We start from the raw sequence: 23,985 nt of genomic DNA, 5'->3' as shown, positions 1-23,985 counted from the left end.
AGTTGTGAGCAAGAGAGAGAAGATCTGTGCCTTCATTCTTTTCAGTTGTTCGCTCACAACAAAGTGTTCAAGGATGCTGAGTTCTTGTTCTAATCCACCACAGGTCTTCCTGTGCCGCTATAAGACATTTCACTTCCCTTCACTTCCCTTCACTTCATTTCTTAATTAGTCACTCTCCACCAAGGTTCTCCGAGCGACTTTCAGTCTAAAATAGCATTTACACAATATAAAAACATTCAACATAAAAACATTCAACAGTGACTATTTGGCAAATTAGATCTGATTACTTAAATGCACAACCAAACAGCCAAGTCTTGAGTGCCTTTACAAAAGGTCGCAACTCCGACATTGCTCTAATGTATGGAGGCAACGAGTTCCACAGAATTGGAGCATAGGTCGAAAAAGCTCTATGCCGTGTAGCTTCCTGGTGTACTTCCCTATGTAGAGGAGATTTTCCTGGGTGGATCGAGGAGACCACTGATGGAGAAAAGGAATGAGGCGGTCCCTAAGATATAAAGGCCCTTGGCCATTTTGAGCTCTAAATGTCAGGATCAGTATCTTGTAAGAGATCCGATGTTCTATTGGTAGCCAATGCAGTTGTTGCAGAATCGGTGTAATAAGGTGTGATCCTTATTGTTAACATTTCTGGGGCTAAAGCAGTTTGAAGGCTGTATCGCTATCTCCAAATGCCTTAGAGCAGCGCTGACTCTGGTGTTTTCTTCCCCCAGAACGAGTTCCCCATCCCGGAACAGTTCAAGACGCTGTGGAACGGGAAGAAGTTAGTCACCACCGTGACAGAAATTGCCGGATAAGCTGACCTGGCAATCCAGTCGCCCTCCTTTCGCCCCACTGTCACAGTGGGACACAAATCTGCTTTCTTGGGGATGATTTTTAGATTTCCTTTACCTTTTCCGCTCTCCGTCTGCTTCTGTCTTTTTGAGAGACTCACCTACTTTCCTTCACTGAAAATACCTCAGTCTGGGATTTTGGGGTAGGGTGGCAGGATTCTTTCCTTCACTCTGTGGAACAGCAGGAAGGTGTGTGTTTTCCTCGCGGTCGGACAAAACCACATCACCAATCACGTTTTGTCAGACTCGTTTGTGCTGATTGGAGCCAGGATCAGTGGCTGGCTTCTAAGTGTTCTTTTTTTCCTCCCTCCTCTTTGTTTAAGCAACAAAAAACCCTCTCTCCCCTCTTGAAAAAAAGTATCAGGGTATGAAGTCCCCAGTCATGTGTATGTGAAAGTGTCTATGGCAGGTATGGATTGGGGAAGTACAAGGGAATTCACTAATTCTGCTTAACTCATTAACCAGGAGTGTTTAAAAGGAAAAGTTTAAACAGTTTCCAGGAATGGCTTTGCTGGACCAAAGGCTGAAGACTGGGGTGTGTTCGCATTCCTCCTTCTCCCCCATAATTATATTCCTTCCTGTGTGCTCAGTGTAAAATTCTGTGTTGTGCCATGATGTTGGGGGAGACATCATCTCTGTTACAGGTGCCACAAGACAACCATGGGACAGACCTCTCCCTCTTTCCAGGGAGTCCTTCCAGCAGCTTTGGAAGCTGCCACTCACCCAGTTCCATTTAAGGCCTCCTTTAAAGGGAAAGTTGTGCCCAAAGGGTCCCTCTTCTGAGCAACTGAACATTGTTCGGTCTTCCAGGACAGTTTGTTTCCCCGCTCAGAGCCCATCCCTTGTTTTTTTCCAGGGAGGGATGAGTTCTCCATTCCATGTCCAGTATTTAGTTCTCCGTAAGCACAAGTTCATTGCAGTTGGTTTGGTCATTTCATCCAAGCTTGTTGGCGTTGTGTAATAGAGGCTGGGGAGCGTTCCTTCTCTGGCTGTCCCTTTCCCCCGTTGCTTGGCTTCTTCTCTGCCGAAAGTCTGGTGTGTGTTCACCTGGCGCCACAGTGGTTGCGTCAAAGCCAAAAGGCATGGTACTGTACTGACCCACCAAAGGGAGCTGCCTGTGCGCCTAACTAGTAGTGTCTCGGATAGCATACACATATCTTACTTCCCTCTTTGCCACAGTTAATGAGGTTTCCTTCCACTAAAAAAAGGAACGTAACAGAAGATATGCAATTCCTCTTTTTATTTTGAAACTGTCCTGTGACTTGTACTTCTCTCCTGAGGCTTGTGGAAATAAAACCTTTCTTATGTACTTAAAATTATACTGAAGATAGAATAAAGTTAATGCCAAGTTGCTCATTAAGGTGGTGCTCCTTTGTTAATTCCCTGTCTTTGCTTCAGCCAAACAAGAATCTTCACAGTAACCACCAATCCTCTGATCTCACTCTGTAGCCCAAGGCTCACGTAATTTGTCATCTTCAGGATATTTTTTGTCTTGAAGGATGAGGGCAAGTGCATACACGCCACTTGAACATATTGGTACATGCCACAGTTGGGGGAATGATATAATTACTAGTCTTGTGCATTTGTATGGAATTCCTATCCGTTTGTTTGCCCCATTCGTATGGCCCCATTTCTATCGGCTGCTTCCGAAAATGGGCACCTAAACAAATGAGCTTTTCAGCCCAAGGTCCGAAAAAAAATAAGATTTTCAGACTTTGGGCAGCAAAGCGCCAGGGCCTACAGCCAAGTGCACTGGGCGCTCTGTTGTAGGGCCTGCCAGCTGGGCCTTCAAACGTTGAGCACTCGGCTGTAAGCCCTGCCAGCATGGGCCTACAAGCATCAAGCGCTTGGCTGTAGGGCCTACAGCCAACACGCCGAAAATCAGCCAAAGAAAGGGTCCCCACCTTTTTGTTTCACTGATGTTTCCATTTCTGAGTGGGTTGTACCATTCTATGCCACCCGAATGGATGGAACAGTATGAAAACACGAAATAAACAAATGAAATTGTAACCGGGGTCCATGAGTAATTACTACCCAACTTTTCCAGTTAAAATATAGAATTTGGGATATACTCCCTGTATAAGACTACCCCCCTTCCAACGCACACCAAATAAAATGTTTAAAAGCATCAGATTTGATTTCAATATGGTAATTTTCCTATTACTGTACCTCCTTCTCTGCTGCTCAGATCTCGCACATGCACACCTGCACCACTTCACTGCAGGAGCAAGATCTGAGAGGCAGAGGAGGAGATACGGATAATAGGATACAAGGGCCAAACAGACAGGTAAAGGAGGTGTGTTTTTCTGGGCCCAGAGCCACTCTTACCTCTTTTTTCCATACCCCGGGCACCCCAGACACACTTACACCTTCCCGGTGAGGCGCCCTTTCACCTCACCATTGGGACTGCATTACGTCAATGAATCCTGATGAATGGATTTTCTTCTACCATACTTGTACAGCGTCGCCCTTAATGCTTTCATACAGTCGCTGGATATGGCAGGGACGTGGCCACTGCCATTTTTGAACTCCCCCCACCATATGCAGCAACCACAGATTCTCCAATCCGGATTGGAATTTTCAGCACCCGCTCTATAAGACGACTCCCAGCATATAAGACGACTCCCAGCGTATAAGACTACTCCCACGTATTAAGACAACCCCTGACTTTTGAGATTTGCTTGGGTTAAAAAGTAGTCTTATACACCAGGATATACAGTACTTTAGAAGTGTGCTATCCTATTACAGGCTAGAACTAATGGGTTCTGGTGATAAAAGATCCCCCCCCCCCAAGCATTAGGAAGACATTATTATAAGAACCATATTTGGCCATGGAATGGACTGTCTTGGGAGGCGGTGAGATCTAACCCTTTAAACTGTGGTTGGAATGCTTTAATGTGTTTCTGCATAGCAGAGGGTTGGACAAGATGGCCCTTGTGACCCTTTCCAAGTTTATAATTCTGCAAGTCCTGGAAGTTCATCCCCTCAACTATTGACACCTCTTGCTTTCTAAGTGCAAATTCTACAGTCATACTCCTAAGCATTCTTGCTGACTGGGAAGAAGATTCAGTTAAATATCTAAAAATCCTCTGTGAAGGCATCTGAAGACAAGTTATGATGCTGACACCACCACCATGATCAAATTTCTTTACTGGAATGTGTCAAGTGGGAACACGTTCATATAGTGCTCCTTGTTAAAACATAATACAGAAAAGCAAAAACTACAACGTTCGAACCGTTTCCCACACGCTCCTCTTAAGTTGCTATTGCGCCAAAAATGAGCTCTAGTTGAACTTCACCTTTCCTGCATATTTAATCAAATGCTTCATGTCTCAATCTTTTATGTCTTGCTTTCAAGTTACTCTCTCCATATCACCTAAGGTAAGTAATGTATACTAATTACCCAAGGCTCAGTGCAATTCTCCTCCCTCGAAAGAGATACTAGCTATCTCATCCCTGAGTACTCTGTAAAAAATTTAGCAGGCTGCAGTAGATTCACTGCTTGGCCTAAGCGTTTGAATTTCATTTTGGTGCTGACAAAACCATGGAAGTCACACCAAAAAGTACCACATGAGGATTTCTCCTCTGCCGCAGTTGAATTAGGCCTTGTTTTTGGCACACTGGGCAGAAGTGCCCTCAAAAGATGAAGCTTAAAGGGTAATACTATCTGGTGCCTCATTTAAAGTTTATCACTTTGGGGCCTTATGCAGGATTAACAGCTACAATCTAAAATATCTGAAGGCAGGTTTATGGCCTAGGAAACTTCTTGATGAGGAAGGGGAATATATAATGCTCCAAAAGCTGGACTCCAGCTGATAAAATCCTGCCTCACATGTTATGCTGGCTAAGCTTGATGACAACAGAATCCAAAGCCATTCGGAGGCCACACATAATTCACTATTCTAAAGGTCAGACCATTTTGTGCTAAAGCAGTGGTGTGGAGTTCAGTTAAAGACATATGTTAACGCTTAAACCAGCATCTAGCAAGTTAGTGGCAATGCATTCTCCCTCTAGGCATGACGAGAGCAAATGCCAGCTAGGCCCAAGACGCCACAAAAATTGCCTCCCAACAGGTGACTTCCTTAGAAAATTCTCGATTCTGTCTGCAGCCCATCAGCTTCACTGTAGAAATGGCAGAATGTTTTTGTAGAACCAGTCTTCCGAAAAGTGAAGGTGGTCTCCTTCCACTCCCAGGAACACCAGCTTTCCTGCCTGGTCCATTTCCTTCAAGCCCAAGCGATCCTAAAAAAAGGAGCGTCCCAGTGTAAGTAACAGCAATCTTTTAGTCAGAAAATCACACAAAAATGTCAGACTAGTACCAAACGTTGCTAGTTAGTAAGCTTGCAGTTGAGAGAATATTGGAGTAAATTTTTAAGACCCTACAAACTACAAACTACAAACCACTTCACATTTCCATCTTTGCCTTAAAAAAAATAAGTGTGACTTGTAAGGCTTCTTCCACAGATCTTGGGCTACTGTTATCTTGCCATCATATTTATTTATTTATTTATTTATTTTATTTGCAGCATTTATATTCCGCCATTCTCACCCCGCAGAGGACTCAGGGCGGATTACAGTGTACACATAGATGGCAAACATTCAATGCCAATTTTGACATACAACATATAGAGGCTATTTAACTTTTTTTTTTTTTTGGCCGCCAGGGGAGCTGTCGCTTTTATCGTCCATCTGCACACAACAACAACAACAACAATCCTATCTCATCAGCCAAAAGTAAGCCCACACTTCCCATTGAAATACGAATAATTTTATATTTGTTGAAATTGCTCTTCATTTTAATTATTGTATTGTTTTTAATAATAATAGCAATAACATAATAATAATAATAATAATAATAATAATAATAATAATAATCTTTATTTATACTCTGCTACCATCTCCCGAGGGACTCGGTGCGGCTTGCATGAGGCCGAGCCCACAAAACATCAATGATAAAAGCAATAACAACAATTAATACAGACAATAAAATAAAACTCATAACAAAAAATAAACAATAGCAATAACACAACGTTTAAAACCTATGGCAGGGCAAATGTAATAATTAAAATTTAAGAATAATGCTGAGCATGAACAGATGAAATATGAACTAGGATAGAGTTTTCAGAGAGGGATGGGGTGTGCAGACAATCCTAGATCAATAGTAGAGTGCATTTCGAGGACATATTGCTGGGAGTTTCCTTATTCTGGGAAGGCACACTGGAACAACCACGTTTTCAGGCTCCTCCTAAAGACTGCCAGGGTTAGGGCATGCCTGATGTCCTTGGGGAGTGAGTTCCAGAGTCGAGGGGCCACCAACGAGAAAGCCCTCTCCTTTGTCCCCACCAATCACGCCTGCGATGGAGGTGAAACCGTGAGCAGGGCCTCTCCAGATGATCAAAGGGATCCCAATTAAACAGCTCAGGGGAAGATCTCAGGGGCTCACATGTCTTTACACTAATGCACAGAGCATGGGAAATAAACAAGACGAACTCCAACTTTTAGCACAACACCACAAATATGATATCATAGGCATCACTGAAACCTGGTGGGATGACTCCTATCGCTGGAATGTAGACATCGAGGGCTATAACCTCTTTCACAGAAACCGAACAAAGGGGAGAGGAGGCGGAGTAGCCTTATATGTGAAAAAACTCTTATGCTGCAGAAGAGATGCAGGACAGCAATCTGGGAAACCAGCTTGAAAGCATCTGGATAAGAATCAAGGGAACTGGGACTCAAAAGGGAAAAGGTCCACAAGGCTAAAGCATAAAACGAGCTCAGGCTTGCCAGGGACATTAAAAACAATAAAAAAGGCTTCTTTTCTTATGTCAGTAGAAAAAGGAAAAACAAGGAGGCGATAGGGCCTCTTCGAGGAGAAGATGGGGCAATGCTGACAGGGGATAGGGAAAAGGCAGAACTACTTAACACCTTCTTTGCCTCGGTCTTCTCACAAAAAGGTCATCTTCAACCTCAGCAAGAGGGAGTGGATGAGGGATTAGAGGACATCCAACCCCAAATTGGGAAACAAGTCATCCAGGAATACCTGGCCGCTCTAAATGAGTTCAAGTCCCCAGGGCCAGGTCAACTACACCCAAGAGTACTGAAGGAACTAGTGGAAGTCATTTCGGAACCATTGGCAATCATCTTTGAGAGTTCTTGGAGAACGGGAGAAGTTCCAGCAGACTGGAGGAGGCCACTGTGGTCCCAATCTTCAAGAAGGGAAAAAAGGATGACCCAAACAATTACCGTCCGGTCAGCCTCACATCGATACCAGGCAAAATTCTGGAAAAGATTGTTAAGGAAGTGGTCTGCAAACACTTAGAAACAAATGCGGTCATCGCTAATAGTCAACATGGATTTATCAAAAACAAGTCATGCCAGACTAATCTGATCTCTTTTTTCGATAGAGTTATAAGCTGGGTAGATGCGGGGAATGCCGTGGACGTGGCGTACCTGGATTTCAGTAAGGCCTTCGACAAGGTCCCCCATGACCTTCTGGCAAACAAACTAGTCCAATGTAGGCTAGGCAAAACTACCATGAGGTGGATCTGTAATTGGTTAAATGGACGAACCCAGAGGGTGCTCACCAATGCTTCCTCTTCATCTTGGAAAAAAGTGACAAGTGGAGTGCCGCAGGGTTCCGTCCTGGGCCCGGTCCTGTTCAACATCTTTATTAATGACTTAGATGAAGGGCTAGAAGGCATGATCATCAAGTTTGCAGACGACACCAAATTGGGAGGGATAGCCAATACTCCAGAGGACAGGAGCAGAATTCAAAATGATCTTGACAGATTAGAGAGATGGGCCAAAACTAACAAAATGAAGTTCAACAGTGACAAATGCAAGATACTCCACTTTGGCAGGAAAAACGAAATGCAAAGATACAGAATGGGGGAGGCCTGGCTCGAGAGCAGTACGTGTGAAAAAGATCTTGGAGTCCTCGTAGACAACAAGTTAAACATGATCCAACAATGTGATGTGGCGGCAAAAAAACCCAATGGGATTTTGGCCTGCATCAATAGGAGCATAGTGTCTAGATCTAGGGAAGTAATGCTACCCCTCTATTCTGCTTTGGTTAGACCACACCTGGAATATTGTGTCCAATTCTGGGCACCACAATTCAAGAGAGATATTGACAAGCTGGAATGTGTCCAGAGGAGGGCGACTAAAATTATCAAGGGTCTGGAGAACAAGCCCTATGAGGAGTGGCTTAAGGAGCTGGGCATGTTTAGCGTGAAGAAGAGAAGGCTGAGAGGAGATATGATAGCCATGTATAAATATGTGAGAGGAAGCCACAGGGAGGAGGGAGCAAGCTTGTTTTCTGCTTCCTTAGAGACTAGGACGCGGAACAATGGCTTCAAACTACAAGAGAGGAGATTCCATCTGAACACGAGGAAGAATTTCCTGACTGTGAGAGCCATTCAGCAGTGGAACTCTCTGCCCCGGAGTGTGGTGGAAGCTCCTTCTTTAGAAGCTTTTAAACAGAGGCTGGATGGCCATCTGTCAGGGGTGATTTGAATGCAATATTCCTGCTTCTTGGCAGGGGGTTGGACTGGATGGCCCATGAGGTCTCTTCCAACTCTTTGATTCTATGATTCTATGGGTGGGTTCGTACACAGAGATGCGGTCACGTAGGTAGGAGTGTTTTTTAAGTGGTTTTTGCACTACAAAAAAGATATGTGCAGTCTGCATAAGAATTCATTCATGTTGTTTTCAAATTTTAATCCAGCCCTCCAACAGTTTGAGGGACTGTGACCTGGCCCCCTGTTTAAAAAGTTTAAGGACCCCTGAGCTTAGGAATCCCTTTGGCAGACAAGGCCGAAGATCTCTCCGTCTGTTCTTCTCTTTCTTTTTGGAAACAGACAGTGAATCCTGCCACCAAAAGTCCTACTCCTCCTGTAATTGTTTCTGGGACTCCAAACAGGGAGGGAAGAGAAGGTGTGCTCAGCGCATGGCAGCATGGTGCGCATGTGCGAGGAGGTGGAGAGCATGCAAGGCTGGAGGGAGGCTTGTGCCAGCAAGTCCCTTCAAATAATGGTGGTTCTGTGTGGGAATTTTGGCCCAATTCTATTGTTCGTTGGGTTCAGAATGCTCTTTGATTGTAGGTGAACTATACATCCCAGCAACGACAACTCCCAAATGTCAAATTTCCCCAAACTACCAATGATCAAATTTGGGCATACTGAGTATTCGGGCCAAGTTTGGTCCAGATCCATCATTGTTTGAGTCCACAGTGCTCTCTGGACGTAGGTGAACTACAACTCTAAAACTCAAGGTCAATGCCCACCAAGCCCTTCCAGTATTTTCTGTTGGTCATGGGAGTTCTGTGTGTCAAGTATAATTCAATTCCATTGTTGGGGGAGTTCAGAATGCTCTTTGATTGTAGGTGAACTACAAATTCCAGCAACTACAACTCCCAAATGACAAGATCAATCCCCAACCCCACCAGTATTCAAATTTGGGCGTATCGGGTATTTGTGCCAAATTTGGTCAAGTGAAAGGAAATACATCCTGCATATCAGATATTTACATTACAATTCATAACAGTAGCAAAATTACAGTTATGAAGTAACAACAAAAATAATTTTATGATTATGGTTCCTCACAGCATGAGGAACTGTGTTAAGGGGTCGCGGCATTAGGAAGGTTGAGAAACACTGTTAGTTTAGCAACCATCAGTCTGAGCCAATAGTCATGGATAATGGAAGTGGCACCCTGGCATTGAAAGGCTACAGCTTCCCCATTCCTTTTGTATCCACTCAGTTTTCCATTCAAAAATATTAGAATACTAGCTGTACCCGCCACGCGTTGCTGTGGCCAACCTTCCTCTTTTTCTCCTTCCTTTCCTCTTTCCTTCCTTTCCTCTTTTTCTTTCCCTATCTCTCTTCTTTCTTCCATCTCTACCTGTTTCTTTCCTCCCTTTCTTTGCTCTCTGGTTACATCCTTCCTTCCCTATCTGTTGTTCCTTCTCTCCTTCCTTCCCTCTCTTTTTCCTTTCACTTTATTTCCTTCTCTCCTTTCTTGCTTCTCTATCTTTCTTTCTTTCCTTCTTTCCCTCCCTGCTTCTCTCCTTCCTTCCCTCTTTCCCTCCTTCTCTCGTTACTTCTTGACTGTCCCTTCCATTTAATATTGTATTTATATCTTGCATAGAAAGAAGGAAAGGAAGAAGGAAGGAAGGAGAGACATGAAGGAAGGAAAAGGGAAGGGAGGGAAAGAAGGGAAGGAAGGAAAAGAAAGAAGGAGGGACAGGGAGGGAGGAGGAGGAAGGAAGGAAGAAGGAAGGAGGGAAAGAAAGGAGGGGGATGAAGAAAGGAGGGAGGGAAGGAAATGAAGGGGAAGGAAGTGAAGAAAGGGAAAGAAGAAGGAAAGGGAGGGAGGAAGGAAAAGAAGGAAAGGAAGGAGGGACAGGAAGGAAAGGAATGAGGAAAAGAAGGAAAGGAAGGAGAAGGAAAGAAAGGAAGGAAGGAAAGGGAGGAAAGAAGGGAAGGGAGGGAGAGAAGGAAGGTCCTTCATTCAAACACCGTGGACCTTCCTCGCCTCCTCCCCCTCCCCCCCCTGTCCTCCTCCTCCCCTTCTTCCTTGCTCCGATGCTGCTGCTGGCACTCATCCGCCCTTTCCTCTTCAACAGGGAAAGGAGGAGGAGACTGCCCTCCTGCATGTGGCAAGCCTCCACCTCCACTCCACTCGCTTGTGTGTGTGTGTGTGGCCGTGCACATGCGCCTGGCTTTAACGGCCGGCTGTTTCCCCGCGAGGAGGAGGAGGGGGCGTGGCCATGGGTCTCTGTAGACATGCAGTTTCTCCTTTGTGGACATGCAGTTTAGAAGTCCTTTCTGCTTTTGGGTTTTGTTGTTCTTTTGAGTGGAGAACATACATTGGGTTGTTAGGGACATAGTGTCCAAATTTGGTGTCAATTGCCCCAGTGGTTTCTGTGAATAGCACAAACGAACATTACATTTTTATTTATATAGATTGAATCCATGCTCCAAACAGCAGAGTGAGGCCTTCCCCAGTCCCATGAAGCCTATCTGGCTTCCCTTCTCGGTTAATTGTAGAAAGTATTGTTTAGGCCTCCATTCTTCCTGGTTTTTTTGTAGTCAGCTATGATAAGTGGAAACAGGTTCTCTGGTTACATTAAACATACACATAGATGAAGGGATAGGAATAGTTTTTTAGCAGCTAGGTTCTGCTCTGTACTCTTCATAGCAAAAACAGTCGTGTGCACAATTGTTACTTACCTCTGTGTACAGTAATGTCTCATTCAGGGGAATGGTCTCTTTAGCTTGGTTGCTCCGATAGTACCCAAACCACTGTGGAAAGAGAAGGGGAAAAGAAGAAATGATCGAGAGTCTCTATCTCTGTCCCCAGGGCACAAGGGCACAAGAGGCCACACAGCATGTTTTATGTGCATCCAGGATTGTTTTTCCTCATGAGTCGCTCAGGGTGAGAAAGCCTCTCAAGCATGCACATTTCAGCTGATTATCAAAGGATCAAGTAATGCATACTCCACCTACATGACCCTGCCTTCCTTTATGCTGGGATTGTTGGGCGAGTGGGCTTATTAACAAAAGGTCCTCCTCATAAATGCAGAGTAACTTATTAGCAGCAGCATGACCCAGCCTCAGTAGCCAAAAGTGACGAAAAGAACAAAAACACACAGACCAATGTTATCTCATCCATAGGAGACTTGTCTTTATAGTAAAATATGGTTGCACTATTTACAAAAACAAGGTTTCCATGACATAAACAAATACATAGCAGCTTTACGCACAACAGCCTTCACTCTGGAGCTTTCTCACAATAGGCTTCTCTCACACTGAGATCTACCTCACACTCCTCAGTACGATACTAGCTTTGCGCCACTAACTCTAACAGGCTTTGGCCTACTCACTTTCCTTAGGATGACACTAGTTTTGGCCCACTGACTCTAACAGACTCTGGCCTACTAACTCTTTCAGTGCTTGACTCACACTTTTGTAACCAAAAATACCTCGTTAATTTTTAATATTTCTGACCGGGATCACCTTCCTGGTACAATACCAGGTGTTAGGTAAACATTTTCCTCTGACATTAAGTCCAGTCGTGTCCGACTCTGGGGGTTGGTGCTCATCTCCATTTCTAAGCCGAAAAGCCGACGTTGTCTGTAGACACATCCAAGGTCATGTGGTCGGCATGACTACACGGAGCACTGTTACCTTCCTGCCAATTGATCTACTCACATTTGCACGTTTTCAAACTGCTAGGTTGGCAGAAGCTGGGGCTGACAGCGGGAGATCACGCCGCTCCCTAGATTTGAACCTGTGATCTTTTGATCAACAAGTTCAGAAGCTCAGCGGTTTAACCCACTGTGCAGTTCTTAATACCAAGCATTAAGAACTAAGAAATAATTGAAAAAGAGGATAGCTGAAAAAGTCTATCTATCTATCTATCTATCTATCTATCTATCTATCTATATACACATACACTAGCCATCCCCTGCCACGCGTTGCTGTGGCCCAGTCAGGTGATAATGGAAAATAAAGTAATGAGAAAGTGTTGGTTTCTAAAATATGTAATGCCTTTATACTTGTGGGTAAACAGTATTTCTTGCTGTTTCTTTGTCAGTGTTGATGTGGAGATTGTCTGGTTTGCCTACTCTGGAACATGCAACATATCATTGTCCTTCTTTGGCGGTCCCTTTCAAATCTTTGATACTGCATCTGTCATATACATATATGTGTGTGTGAATGGCTGGATGGCCCTATGTCAGGAGGGCTTTGATTATGTTTTCTTGCCCTGGTGAAGGGAGTTGAACTGGGTGGCCTTAAGGCAGCATTTCTCAACCTGGGAAGTCAAGACCCCGGGGGGGGGGGGGAGCACCATGGGGGTGTCAGAAGGGTCACCAAAAACCACCAGAAAACACAGTATTTTCTGTTGGTCATGGGGGTTCTGTGTGGGAAGTTTGCCCCGATTCTGTCGTTTGTGGGGTTCAGAATGTTCTTTGCAGGTGAACTGTGAATCCCAGTGACTACAACTCCCAAATGTCAAGGTCTATTTCCCCCAAACTCCATCTGTGTTCACATTTGGGTGTATTGAGTGCTTGTGCCAAGTTTGGTCCAGATCCATCATTGTTTGAATCCACAGTGCTCTCTGGATGTAGGTGAGTTACAACTCCCAAACTCAAGGTCAATGCCCACCAAACCCTTCCAGTATTTTCTGTTGGTCAGGGGAGTCCTGTGTGCCAAGTTTGGTTCAATTCCATCATTGGGGTTCAGAATGCTCTTTGATTATAGGTGAACTATAAATCCCAGTAATTACAACTCCCAAATGACAAAATCATTTTTTTTGAGTGATGGTCACTCCTTGTGTTGTGAGACGTTTTGTTGCCAAATTTGGTGTGGTTTCATTCATTGGTTCTTTTGTTTTTAAGGCACTCATTACGCACAGAGCACATACATATATATATATACACACACACACACACACACACACACACATACTGTATATACTAGAGTATAAGCCTAGTTTTTCAGCCCCCTTTTTAGGCTGAAAAAGTTCCCCTCAGCTTATACTCGAGTCAAGGTTATTTATTACTTTACTTTGTTATTAGTATCATTTTAATACATTAATTATTTTAATATATTAATTATTATTATTATATTTACATTATTTTACTCTACAGTATTATTATTTTATTACATTTATTATTTTACTCTATTTATTATTAGTATTATTATTTATTTACTCTTTATTATTATTACATTTATTATTTTACTTTATTTTTATTGTTACTGCATTTATAATTTTACTCTGTTATTACTGTTATTACATTTCCATTATTTTACTCTATTACTATTATTATTATTATTATTATTATTATTATTATTATTATCCTGACACAAAAACACAGTATGACACAGCAAATAAGGTATATACGCTGGATTTCATTTTTTATTTTTATTTTTATTTTTATTTTTATTGTCTTGTCTTGTCTTGTCTTGTCTTGTCTTGTCTTGTCTTGTCTTGTCTTGTCTTGTCTTGTCTTGTATTGTATTATTTACAGCATTTATATTCTGCCCTTCTCACCCCGCAGGGTACTCAGGGCGGATTACAGTGTACACATATATGGCAAACATTCAATGCCAATTTTGACATACAACATATACAGACATAGACAGAGGCTATTTAACTTTTTCTGGCCGCCAAGGGAGCTGTGGCATTCATCATCCATCTGCGACACTGATGAAGTACTTCCGCATTCCCCGCATGCTTTTTGCTGGAGTGCTTGCTGGAGTCTTTTTTTATAGCCTCATAAATCAGTTAATTTAGCCTCCCCACACTTTAAGGTGGTACCTAATTTTCCTACTTGACAGATGCAACTGTCTTTCGGGTTGCAAAGGTCGACAACAGGCTACACAATTGGTTGGAAGCCCACTCCAACCCGGGCTGGCTTCGAACTCATGAGTTATCTTGATGCAGCTGATACTCAGCCAGCTGTGCCACAATCCCAGTGCTATTATACTCTCTTTATAATTATTGGAGGGATACATAAGCACATTTACACTGAAAATTAAAATAATGATTTAATCAGAGCTGGACAGTCTTATCTTAAATTACAGTTTTATGTAAATATTCAAAAACATTTAACCTACTGATGCCTCAATTAATATAGTTTTATTGATATCTATTTTCATTTTGAAATTTTCCAGTAACTGCTGCATTTTCCACCCTCGGCTTATACTCGAGTCAATAGTTTTTCCCAGTTTTTTGTGGTAAAATTAGGTGCCTCGGCTTATATTCGGGTCGGCTTATACTCAAGTATATACGGTCTATCTATCTATCTATCTATCTGAGTGCATGGAGGTATCCAGAATGAAAGCACAGAGGAATGTGTGTTCCTTCTTCCCTTTTGTAATTTTAGTAGCTTGGCCAGATCAATTCTTCTCTCCAGCAGATTCTTTAGGGTTTTTAAAATTTCTTTTTGTCCTTAACGTAGAGGCATGTCAACATACTGGGTTGCTTACCTCTGAGGCAGGAGGGTCAACCATAGTGTCCTTCAGGAACTTCACCATCACAAACTTGTTCAAAGACATCAGGTTTTTCTTGTAGGTCGTGTTGACACCCTGAGAAGAGTAGCAGGGTAGAGAGAAGGAAATGGAATAATAAGACTCATAGAATCATAGAATCAAAGAGTTGGAAGAGACCTCATGGGCCATCCAGTCCAACCCCCTGCCAAGAAGCAGGAATATTGCATTTAAATCACCCCTGACAGATGGCCATCCAGCCTCTGTTTAAAAGCTTCCAAAGAAGGAGCCTCCACCACACTCCGGGGCAGAGAGTTCCACTGCTGAACAGCTCTCACAGTCAGGAAGTTCTTCCTTGTGTTCAGATGGAATCTCCTCTCTTGTAGTTTGAACCCATTGTTTCGTGTCCTAGTCTCCAGGGAAGCAGAAAACAAGCTTACTCCCTCCTCCCTGTGGCTTCCTCTCACATATTTATACATGGCTATCATATCTCCTCTCAGCCTTCTCTTCTTCAGGCTAAACATGCCCAGCTCCTTAAGCCGCTCTTGTTCTCCAGACCCTTGATCATTTTAGTCGCCCTCCTCTGGACACATTCCAGCTTGTCAACATCTCTCTTCAATTGTGGTGCCCAGAATTGGACACAATATTCCAGGTGTGGTCTAACCAAAGCAGAATAGAGGGGTAGCATGACTTCCCTAAATCTAGACACTATGCTCCTATTGATGCAGGCCAAAATCCCATTGGCTTTTTTTGCCGCCACATCACATTGTTGGCTCATGTTTAACTTGTCCACGAAGACTCCAAGATCTTTTTCACACGTACTGCTCTCAAGCCAGGCATCCCCCATTCTGTATCTTTGCATTTCGTTTTTCCTGCCCAAGTGGAGTATCTTGCATTTGTCACTGTTGAACTTCATTTTGTTAGTTTTGGCCCAGCTCTCTAATCTGTCAAGATCCTTTTGAATCCTGCTCCTGTCCTCTGGAGTATTGGCTATCCCTCCCAATTTGGTGTCGTCTGCAAACTTGATGATCATGCCTTCTAGCCCTTCATCTAAGTCATTAATAAAGATGTTGACAGGACCGGGACCAGGACAGAACCCTGCAGCACTCTGCTCGTCACTTCTTTCCAGGGTGAAGAAGCACTGGTGAGCACCCTCTGGGTTCGTCCATTTAACCAATTACTGATCCACCTCACCGTAATTTTGCCTAGCCCACATTGGACTAGTTTGTTTGCCAGAAGGTCATGAGGGACCTTGTCAAAGGCCTTTCTGAAATCCAGGTACGCTACATCCACTCCAGAATAATCCATGCCTGAAATCGTGTTCCAGGACTGCATCAACATCTCTTCTTAGGTTTGAGCAGTGGCATAAAAGCCTCGCCCCAAAACAAAAAAGCCAAGAAAATTTGACTTACTCGCTCCTGATTGATGTCAGCCAAGAAAAGGCTGTTCTTTCGGTATTCCTCTTCATTCAGTGGATCATGCCAATACTGAGCTTGTACCAAACTGTAATAGAGAGTAGGGAGAGAAGGAGCATTTGAAACATACAGCAAAAAGATGCCCATCGCAGTCACATCTCTTTGAACCATCTGTCTCTTTCAAAAACTGAACTCACCGCTCCTGGACCGACTTGGTGTAGGCCCCAAGATCAAGCATCTTTCGGATCCAATCACAGATGTGTGAACTCTCACCAGGACAGCGTGGAAACCCATACACACCTGCGGCAGTAAGGTGTCCATTAAGGCATTTCAAATTCCAGCTTGGCACAAAGTATCTTGCAAATTGCTCCACAAAAAGTGGAAATAGTCTATTGATAATAACACAGGTAAGCTTTTTTTTTTTTTCTCCAGCAAAAGATCACCGCCTTGTTGTGGCGCTGGAGCTTGAGCACCTCAATGATGTCATGAGCGAAACCGTGAAAGGCCACCCAAGACGGGACGGTCGTGGCAGAGAGGTCAGACCAAGCGTGATCCCTGGGGAAGGCAATGGCAAACCACCCCAGTATCCTTGCCAAGAAAACTAAATGGACCAGTACAACCAGAGATATGTCTGTATGCCATTGGAAGATGGGACTCCCAGGTCGGAAGATGGCCAAAATGCTACTGGGGAGGAGCAGAGGATAAGTTCAAAGCTGCAGTTCAATATAAGTAGGTGTGCCTGTAGCTTAGTATGCTTCAGTGTTAGTAGGCCTCAGTGTGAGGTAGGCCTCAGTGTGTGAGAGGCCTGGTGCGAGAAGGCTTTGAGAGAAAGCTCCAGTGTGAAGGCTTCTGTGTGTAAAAAGCTACTGTGTGAAGCTACTGTGTAACTTCGGTGTGAGAAGAGGCTCTGTGAGAGAGAAGCTGTTTATCTGCATGAGAAAGAAGCCCAGTGTGGAAGCAAAGAAGGAAGTATGAAGGACTTTATTTATCTTATGGAAACCTTGTTCTGGTAAATAGTGCAACCATATTATTTTACTACAAAGAAAAGCCTCCTAAGGAAGATATAACATTGGCCTGTGTGTTTTTGTTCTTTTTTCATCACTTTGGGCTACTGGTGCTGCATTACACTGCCACTAATAAGTTACTCTTCTGTGCATTTATTGTGAGGGTCTTTTGTTAATAAGCCCACTCGCCCAACAAAGTACACTATTCACACTACCGAGTAACAATAAGTACTTGGATTGCAATAAGCATCTGAAAAAAAAACTTTATTTATACCCCGCTCCATCTCCCCCAGGGGGACTTGGTGCAGTTTACATGAGGCCACACCCATCAGTACAGTACACAACAATATAACACAAGAGGAGGGTTGACCACTCTCTGTAATTTGCACCAGTAAATAATCTGGCTGCTGCCCGTTGGACCAATTGGAATTTCCGGGCCGTCTTGCAATAGTCCAATTTAGAGGTAACTAAGGCGTGGACCACTGTGGCCAAATCTGACTTAACGAAGTACGGTCGCAGCTGTGCACGAGCTTCAATTGTGCAAAGGCCCTCCCAGCCACCGCTGACGCCTGAACTTCAAGCGTCAGCGCTGAATATAGGAGGACACCCAAGCTGTGGATCTGTGATTTCAGGGGGAGTGCAACCCCGTCAAGCACAGGTTGCCACCCTATACCTCAATCCGGCCTACGATTGACCTGGAGGACCTCTGTCTTGTCGGGATTAATCCTCAGCTTATGTGTCCTCATCCAAACCGTCACAGCAGTCAGGCACTCGTCCAGCACCCGAGGGGCTTCCTTGGAATTAGGTGGAAAGGAGTAGAGTTGGGCGTCATCCCAACGTTATTGTACCAAAGTAGTAAGTAAGTAAACCCATTATCTGTAACAAATCCATGACAAGCTCTACTTTAATTATATCCTTTCCAGACTTCAATTTACTGAATATTCATTTCCATTCTTCCTTGGATAAAGACTGGGTAGGTCAAACAGCACCTTGCCAAACCGCTTACTCCTACTCTATCCTTGGGAAATAATTAGGTATGCCAAGAAGCCGCTTCATTAGCTTGTGTTGCAGAGGAATAAACCACACCATCCATCCTGTTGAGAGTTTAAGAGGCAGGCAGGACCTGAAGCACAAGATCAAGCAGCATAATGGCCAAAAGGGGATAAAGCAAACAGAGGAGGCTCCAAAGTAGAAATGTAAAGGTAGGCCATAAACACCCCACCACAAACACATCCATGAAAACAAGTAGGATTCTGTAAAATTCTATTATAAAAAGAATTCTGACAACATCTCATGGTTAAATAGCCATGAAATATGAACTTTCCAGGGTGATGATATCCAAAAGGCTTAATGTAGCAAGATAAGATTGACATTCTAAAACATGATCAAGATAGCTATTAACAAAATTCTAAGGATTGGAGTAAGAATCAGACAGCCTTGAAGTTCAGAAAAACAGTCAAAATTTGAAAAACAAAATCACTGAGGACTAGAAAAGGGGTGGGGGAGGTCCCCCTCACACTGGATGGACTTTGACAAGAATGAAGTATGTGCACACCAGTTAAATCCATGTTCCTGTGATGGTATTTCAGCACCTAAAAAACAGAAGATGTTTCAGATGTCTCACCTTGGTGCTGACCTCCCACAGAAATCAGATTGATCATCGGGGGAGTTGGACATCTCTGTACCACGGCTCGCCTGGGAATGGGAGGAAGAAACTGCAATCACCAGCAAAATCCACATCAACAGAATAGTCAGTTCCAATAGGCAGAGGGACCAAAAGTTTGCCTTCCCATTCAGCAGTTTCCTATGTTATCTGGAAAGGCTGTGGTCTCAGGCTCCATTTTGACAAATCACGGGAACAATAGAACCTACCATACATAATCCCCTTTGTCCTACTCTGACTGGCAGTGCTTTCCAAGGGTATTTTGCCAGTAGCCTGCTGTTATTAGAGTCTAGAACTACTTTTTGGACTATAACTCTCAGATACTGCAAACAGGATAATCCTTTTGACTAGGGTTGCTGGTAAGTTGAAAAATGGACCTTCTGCATGTGAAGTTGGGGCTCTATTACAGTCCCACCCAAGATGCCTCCCCTCCCATACTTTCAACCCCACCCCACCCCCCCCCCCCACCCCCGAAACACTTACAGCAGTGTTTCTCAACCTGGGGGTCGGGACCCTGGGGGGGGGGGGGTCATGAGGGGGTGTCAGAGGGGTCATCAAAGACCATCACAGTATTTTCTGTTGGTCATGGGGATTTTGTGTGGGAAGATTGGTCCAGTTCTATCGTTGGTAGGGTTCAGAATGCTCTTTGATTGTAGGTGAACTATTAATCCCAGCAACTACAACTTCCAAATGTCAAGGTCTATTTCCCCCAAACTCCACCACTGCTCACATTTGGGCATATTGAGTATCTGTGCCAAGTTTGGTCCAGATCATCATTTGAGTCCACAGTGCTCTCTGGATGCAAGTATATAAATGGAGTAAGTAAGTAAGTAAGTAAATAAATAAATAAATAAATAAATAGGTGAACTACAACCCCAAAACTCAAAAGTCAGTGCCCAACAAACCCTCCCAGTACTTTCTATTGGTCATGGGATTTCTGTGTGCCAAGTTTGGTTCAATTCCATCGTTGGTGGAGTTCAGAATGCTCCTTGATTGTAGGTGAACTATAAATCCCAGCAACTATAACTACCAAATGACAAAATCAACCCCCCACCCAACTCCACCAGTATTCAAATGTGGGTGTATCAGGTATTTGTGCCAAATTTTGTCCAGTGAATGAAAATACATCCTGCATATCAGATATTTACATTACGATTCATAACAGTAGCAAAATGATAGTTATGAAGTAGCAATGAAAATAATGTTATGGTTGGGGGTCACCATAGCATGAGGAACTGTATTAAGGGGTCGCAGCATTTGGAAGGTTGAGTACTACTGACTTACAGGAATTGTCCTCCCTGGGAGAAGCCCATGGCATTGTAGCCACCTTTCAGTTTGGGGTCTTTTGCGAGTATATCACACACAAGTGTCACCTGGTCATTGACATTCTTAAAGAAGCTGTTCTCCATGTCCTGCAGAGGGTAAAGGGAAATGGAGGTGATAAGGAGAGTTTTCAGGATTGTAAACATTTTAGTAAGCACGCAGGCCCTCGCCGCTTCCCTTGTTTTGCTGAAGGTACACATAAAAGAGAAGTCATCTTGTCTCTATGTGCACCTTTTTTCTTCCTGTTCACATGAATATCTTAGTAACTCCCATTTAACACCAGGGTTAAACAAACACGGAGGCTATCTGAGTAATTTTCCAGCCTCCCAGCAATACACAAGCGATCTCCAACAAAAGCAATGGTTCAGAAATTGTCATGAGAACTGACCCCTTGAAGTAACACATTTTCAGAAGCACGTATGTGCGTAGCTATTCTTGCGGGCTAAAAAGGCCTGTGTGACTCTCACCTCTACATCAACCTTCCTCAAATTGACACATTCAACGTATGTTCAATTACAATTACCAGCTGCGGGATTGTGGCGCAGCTGGCTGAGTGTCAGCTGCATTAAGATCACTCTGACCAAAAGGTCATGAGTTCGAAGCCAGCCCAGGTTGGAGTGGGTTTCCAACCAATTGTGTAGCCTGTTGTCGACCTTTGCAACCCGCAAGACAGTTGCATCTGTCAAGTAGGAAAATAAGGTACCACCTTAAAGTGTGGGGAGGCTAAATTAACTGATTTATGAGGCCATAAAGAAGACTCCAGCAAAGCATTCCAGCGGGGAAGCATGCGGGGAATGCGGAAGTGCTTCATCAGCGTCGCAGATGGACGATGAAAGCGACAGCTCCCCTGGCGGCCAGAAAAAGTTAAATAGCCTCTGTGTATGTCTGTATATGTTTGTATGTCAAAAATTGGCATTGAATGTTTGCCATATATGTGTACACTGTAATCCGCCCTGCGTCCGCTGCGGGGTGAGAAGGGCGGAATATAAAAGCTGTAAATAAATAAATTGTCCCACATCTTAGCTGGAGGGTATGGTCATGCTGGGTATGGAATGATGGGAAGTGTAGTCCAACACATCTGGAGAGCCAGCAAACAAAAAACACCTCTATCTCTGTCTCTCTATCTCAATTTCAGGAGTTATACTTTAAAAATGTACATATTCCAACTTACAAACAAATTCAGCTTAAGAACAAACATAAAGAAACTATCTTGTTCATAACTTGGGTACTGCCTGTACCAGAGGACAAAGTTCTTGGAGCAAGTACTTGGAGTTGGGTGTCCTATGTACAGTTCTACCACACATTTCTACAAACATGATATTTATTCCCTATTCCCGGCCACACAATCCCTTCCTCATTTCATATTGATGTAGATACTTTGAGGTCACACTCAACATATGAGAGTTATCCAGAAAGTAAGGTTACAAGGCACGTAGCTCTCACAGGGAATTTTCACAGGAGAAGTTGGCATCACTGCCGTGTAGCGGGAAGCCAGCAGAAGCAAACGAGCAGTGTCAGTCGTCAGTAGCTCATCGACTGGCATTGTGATTAGAGATGAGCGTCCTCATTCCATTTCCCTTCTGTCTCCTTCACGGCAATGCGGATTCGCATACCACTCATACAACACAAGAGTTGTTGACTTCATTTGGTTGGGATGTTTTAAACCACCTATCTCACAGCCCTAATATCACATCCAGTGACTATAATCTGTTCACTAAATTGAAGGAACATCTGGGTGGAAAACATTTTTCCAACGATGACGAGGGGAAAATCGAAGTGACGAACTGGATGAAAAAGGTAGCGGGAGACTTCTACGACACAGGCATCAAAAAACCCATCATATAGATGATAAAATGTATTGACCTGAATGGTGATGTGGAAAAATAATGTAATGCCGATGCTATAATCCATGTAAGCTTTATTAAAATATATTCATTCTTTGTTTTTTGTTTGTTTTTTTAAATCTTGTAACCCTACTTCCCAGATATTCCTCATATTATGGAATCAGGTAGGTCTGTCTTACTCCTCACTTCACCGTTTGGAGGACGAAGTAAGAGCATCAGTGTGGCCAGGGTGGGAAAAGGATTGCCACTGCAAGTTCCACTGACCAGTCAAAGCCACAAGAGTGGAAAAGAATGAGCTCCCTTATCAATCTCAGGACTAATGACAGCAGCTCGTGCACAGACGAGGCTTAAAGGAAGCCTAGCCAGATGCAATCATGGTTTCAAATAGCTTATAAGCAGATCTGTGTCTAAATCCAATTACTGCTTAGGCTTTAGCAAATCCCTTGGGGTTACTCCACTGGATCACGGAACGAGCTGGCAAACCCAAACCCATCACTTGTGTAGTCTTTGCTTTCAGTAAATGGATAGTATACTCTGTCATTTTCCTCTCTACACATAACGCCTGCCAGGTGTGGGGAACAAATGCATTATACCCGAAAAAGAAAAAAATGCTTTGTCTGTCACCAATCAGCCTGTTTGTTTACCTTGTTGAACCCTGCCAAGGCATGCGAGGAGGATGAATTCCACCCAAATTGGACCCTGGTCATCAACACTGGATTTGTATGCCTCCTTCCTCAACATTCCAGCCTACTGCAAAAGTACTACTGCTTACTTTCACAACTACTGCTTACTTCCACAACGTGTATCGGGGGAACCTATGATCTTTCAAATGTTGCCAGGCTGCAAGTTCCATCAGTCCCAGTCAGTACAGACAATGATCAGGGATGATGGGAAGTGTCGCCCAAAAACAAGGTGGGGATCATATGCACCCCACCTCAATTCTAATTTACATCGCAATACAGTTTTAGAAAAAGGTCAAATGGTGGCCTCTCCTATTTTCATCTGGTGGTGCTCGATCTGTAGCCCTGTTCACTTCTTTCAATAACTGCAACAGGCTATCAATTAAACAGTAGGTGCTAGAATTTGCATGTTCTACTTCAAAAGGGAGGGTTCCCATTCACATATCTTCTTTCAAGGTGCTGGTGTTGACCTACAAAGCCCTAAAAGCCTGGAATCAGGATATCTGAAAGACTGCCTCCTACTTCATAAGCCTGCCTGGTATGTGAAATATTCAGTGGAGGCCCTGGTTGAATGTTCAGCTACCCATGAAACTGGGTTGGTGAAAACACAACATTGGGTTTTCCATAGCTGCACCTTGAATATAGCAGTCCTTCCCAAGTGAAGTCACTCCAGCTGCATCCATGTTGAACTTCTAACAGGTAGTGAAAACCAGATTACCGTATATACTTGAGTATAAGCCGACCCAAATATAAGCCGAGGCACCTAATTTTGCCACAAAAAACTGGGAAAACTTACTGACTTGAGTATAAGCCGAGGGTGGGAAATGCAGCTGCTATGGGTAACTTTCAAAATAAAAATAGATACCAATAAAATTACACTAACTGAGGAAACAGTAGGTTAAATGTTTTTCACTGTTTACATAAAAGTGTAATTTAAAATAAGCCTGACCAACTTTGATTAAACCTTTATTCCAACCTTTTTCAGTGTAAATGTGCTTACGCATCCTTCCAATAATAATAGAATAAAATAATAAATGTAATAATAAAAACCATAATAAAGTAAAATAATAAATGTAATAATAATAATAGCGTAAAATAAATGTAATAATAGAGTAAAATAAATGTAATAATAGAGTAAAATAATGTAAATATAATAATACCAATAATAAGAGTAAAATAATAAATGTAATAACAATAATAATAAAGTA

The 23,985-nt window shown here is 43.3% G+C and overlaps 2 protein-coding genes across 3 annotated transcripts in view; one reads left to right on the top strand and one right to left on the bottom strand.

Annotated features, from left to right (window-relative positions):
• Positions 1 to 2,208, top strand: part of CAP1 (cyclase associated actin cytoskeleton regulatory protein 1) — a 51,922-nt gene extending 49,714 nt beyond the window's left edge. For both annotated transcript variants that reach the window (XM_060784616.2, XM_060784615.2), the window contains exon 13: positions 729 to 2,208. In XM_060784616.2, coding sequence (XP_060640599.2) covers positions 729 to 812 — 84 coding nt within the window. In that variant the 3' untranslated portion in view covers positions 813 to 2,208. The remainder of the gene's footprint in view (positions 1 to 728) is intronic.
• A 1,773-nt stretch (positions 2,209 to 3,981) lies between these two features.
• Positions 3,982 to 23,985, bottom strand: part of PPT1 (palmitoyl-protein thioesterase 1) — a 34,487-nt gene continuing 14,483 nt past the window's right edge. The window contains exons 3-9 of the mRNA XM_060784618.2: positions 20,215 to 20,342; positions 18,892 to 18,962; positions 16,461 to 16,563; positions 16,261 to 16,351; positions 14,849 to 14,947; positions 11,084 to 11,155; positions 3,982 to 5,090 (exon numbers count right to left, since the gene is read on the bottom strand). Of these exons, the coding sequence (XP_060640601.1) occupies positions 4,968 to 5,090; positions 11,084 to 11,155; positions 14,849 to 14,947; positions 16,261 to 16,351; positions 16,461 to 16,563; positions 18,892 to 18,962; positions 20,215 to 20,342 (687 nt within the window). The 3' untranslated portion in view covers positions 3,982 to 4,967. The remainder of the gene's footprint in view (positions 5,091 to 11,083; positions 11,156 to 14,848; positions 14,948 to 16,260; positions 16,352 to 16,460; positions 16,564 to 18,891; positions 18,963 to 20,214; positions 20,343 to 23,985) is intronic.

Source organism: Anolis sagrei, chromosome X (assembly GCF_037176765.1).
Source record: "Anolis sagrei isolate rAnoSag1 chromosome X, rAnoSag1.mat, whole genome shotgun sequence".
NCBI classification, from domain to species: Eukaryota; Metazoa; Chordata; class Lepidosauria; order Squamata; family Dactyloidae; genus Anolis; species Anolis sagrei.
This window is presented reverse-complemented; position numbering and strand designations above follow the sequence as displayed.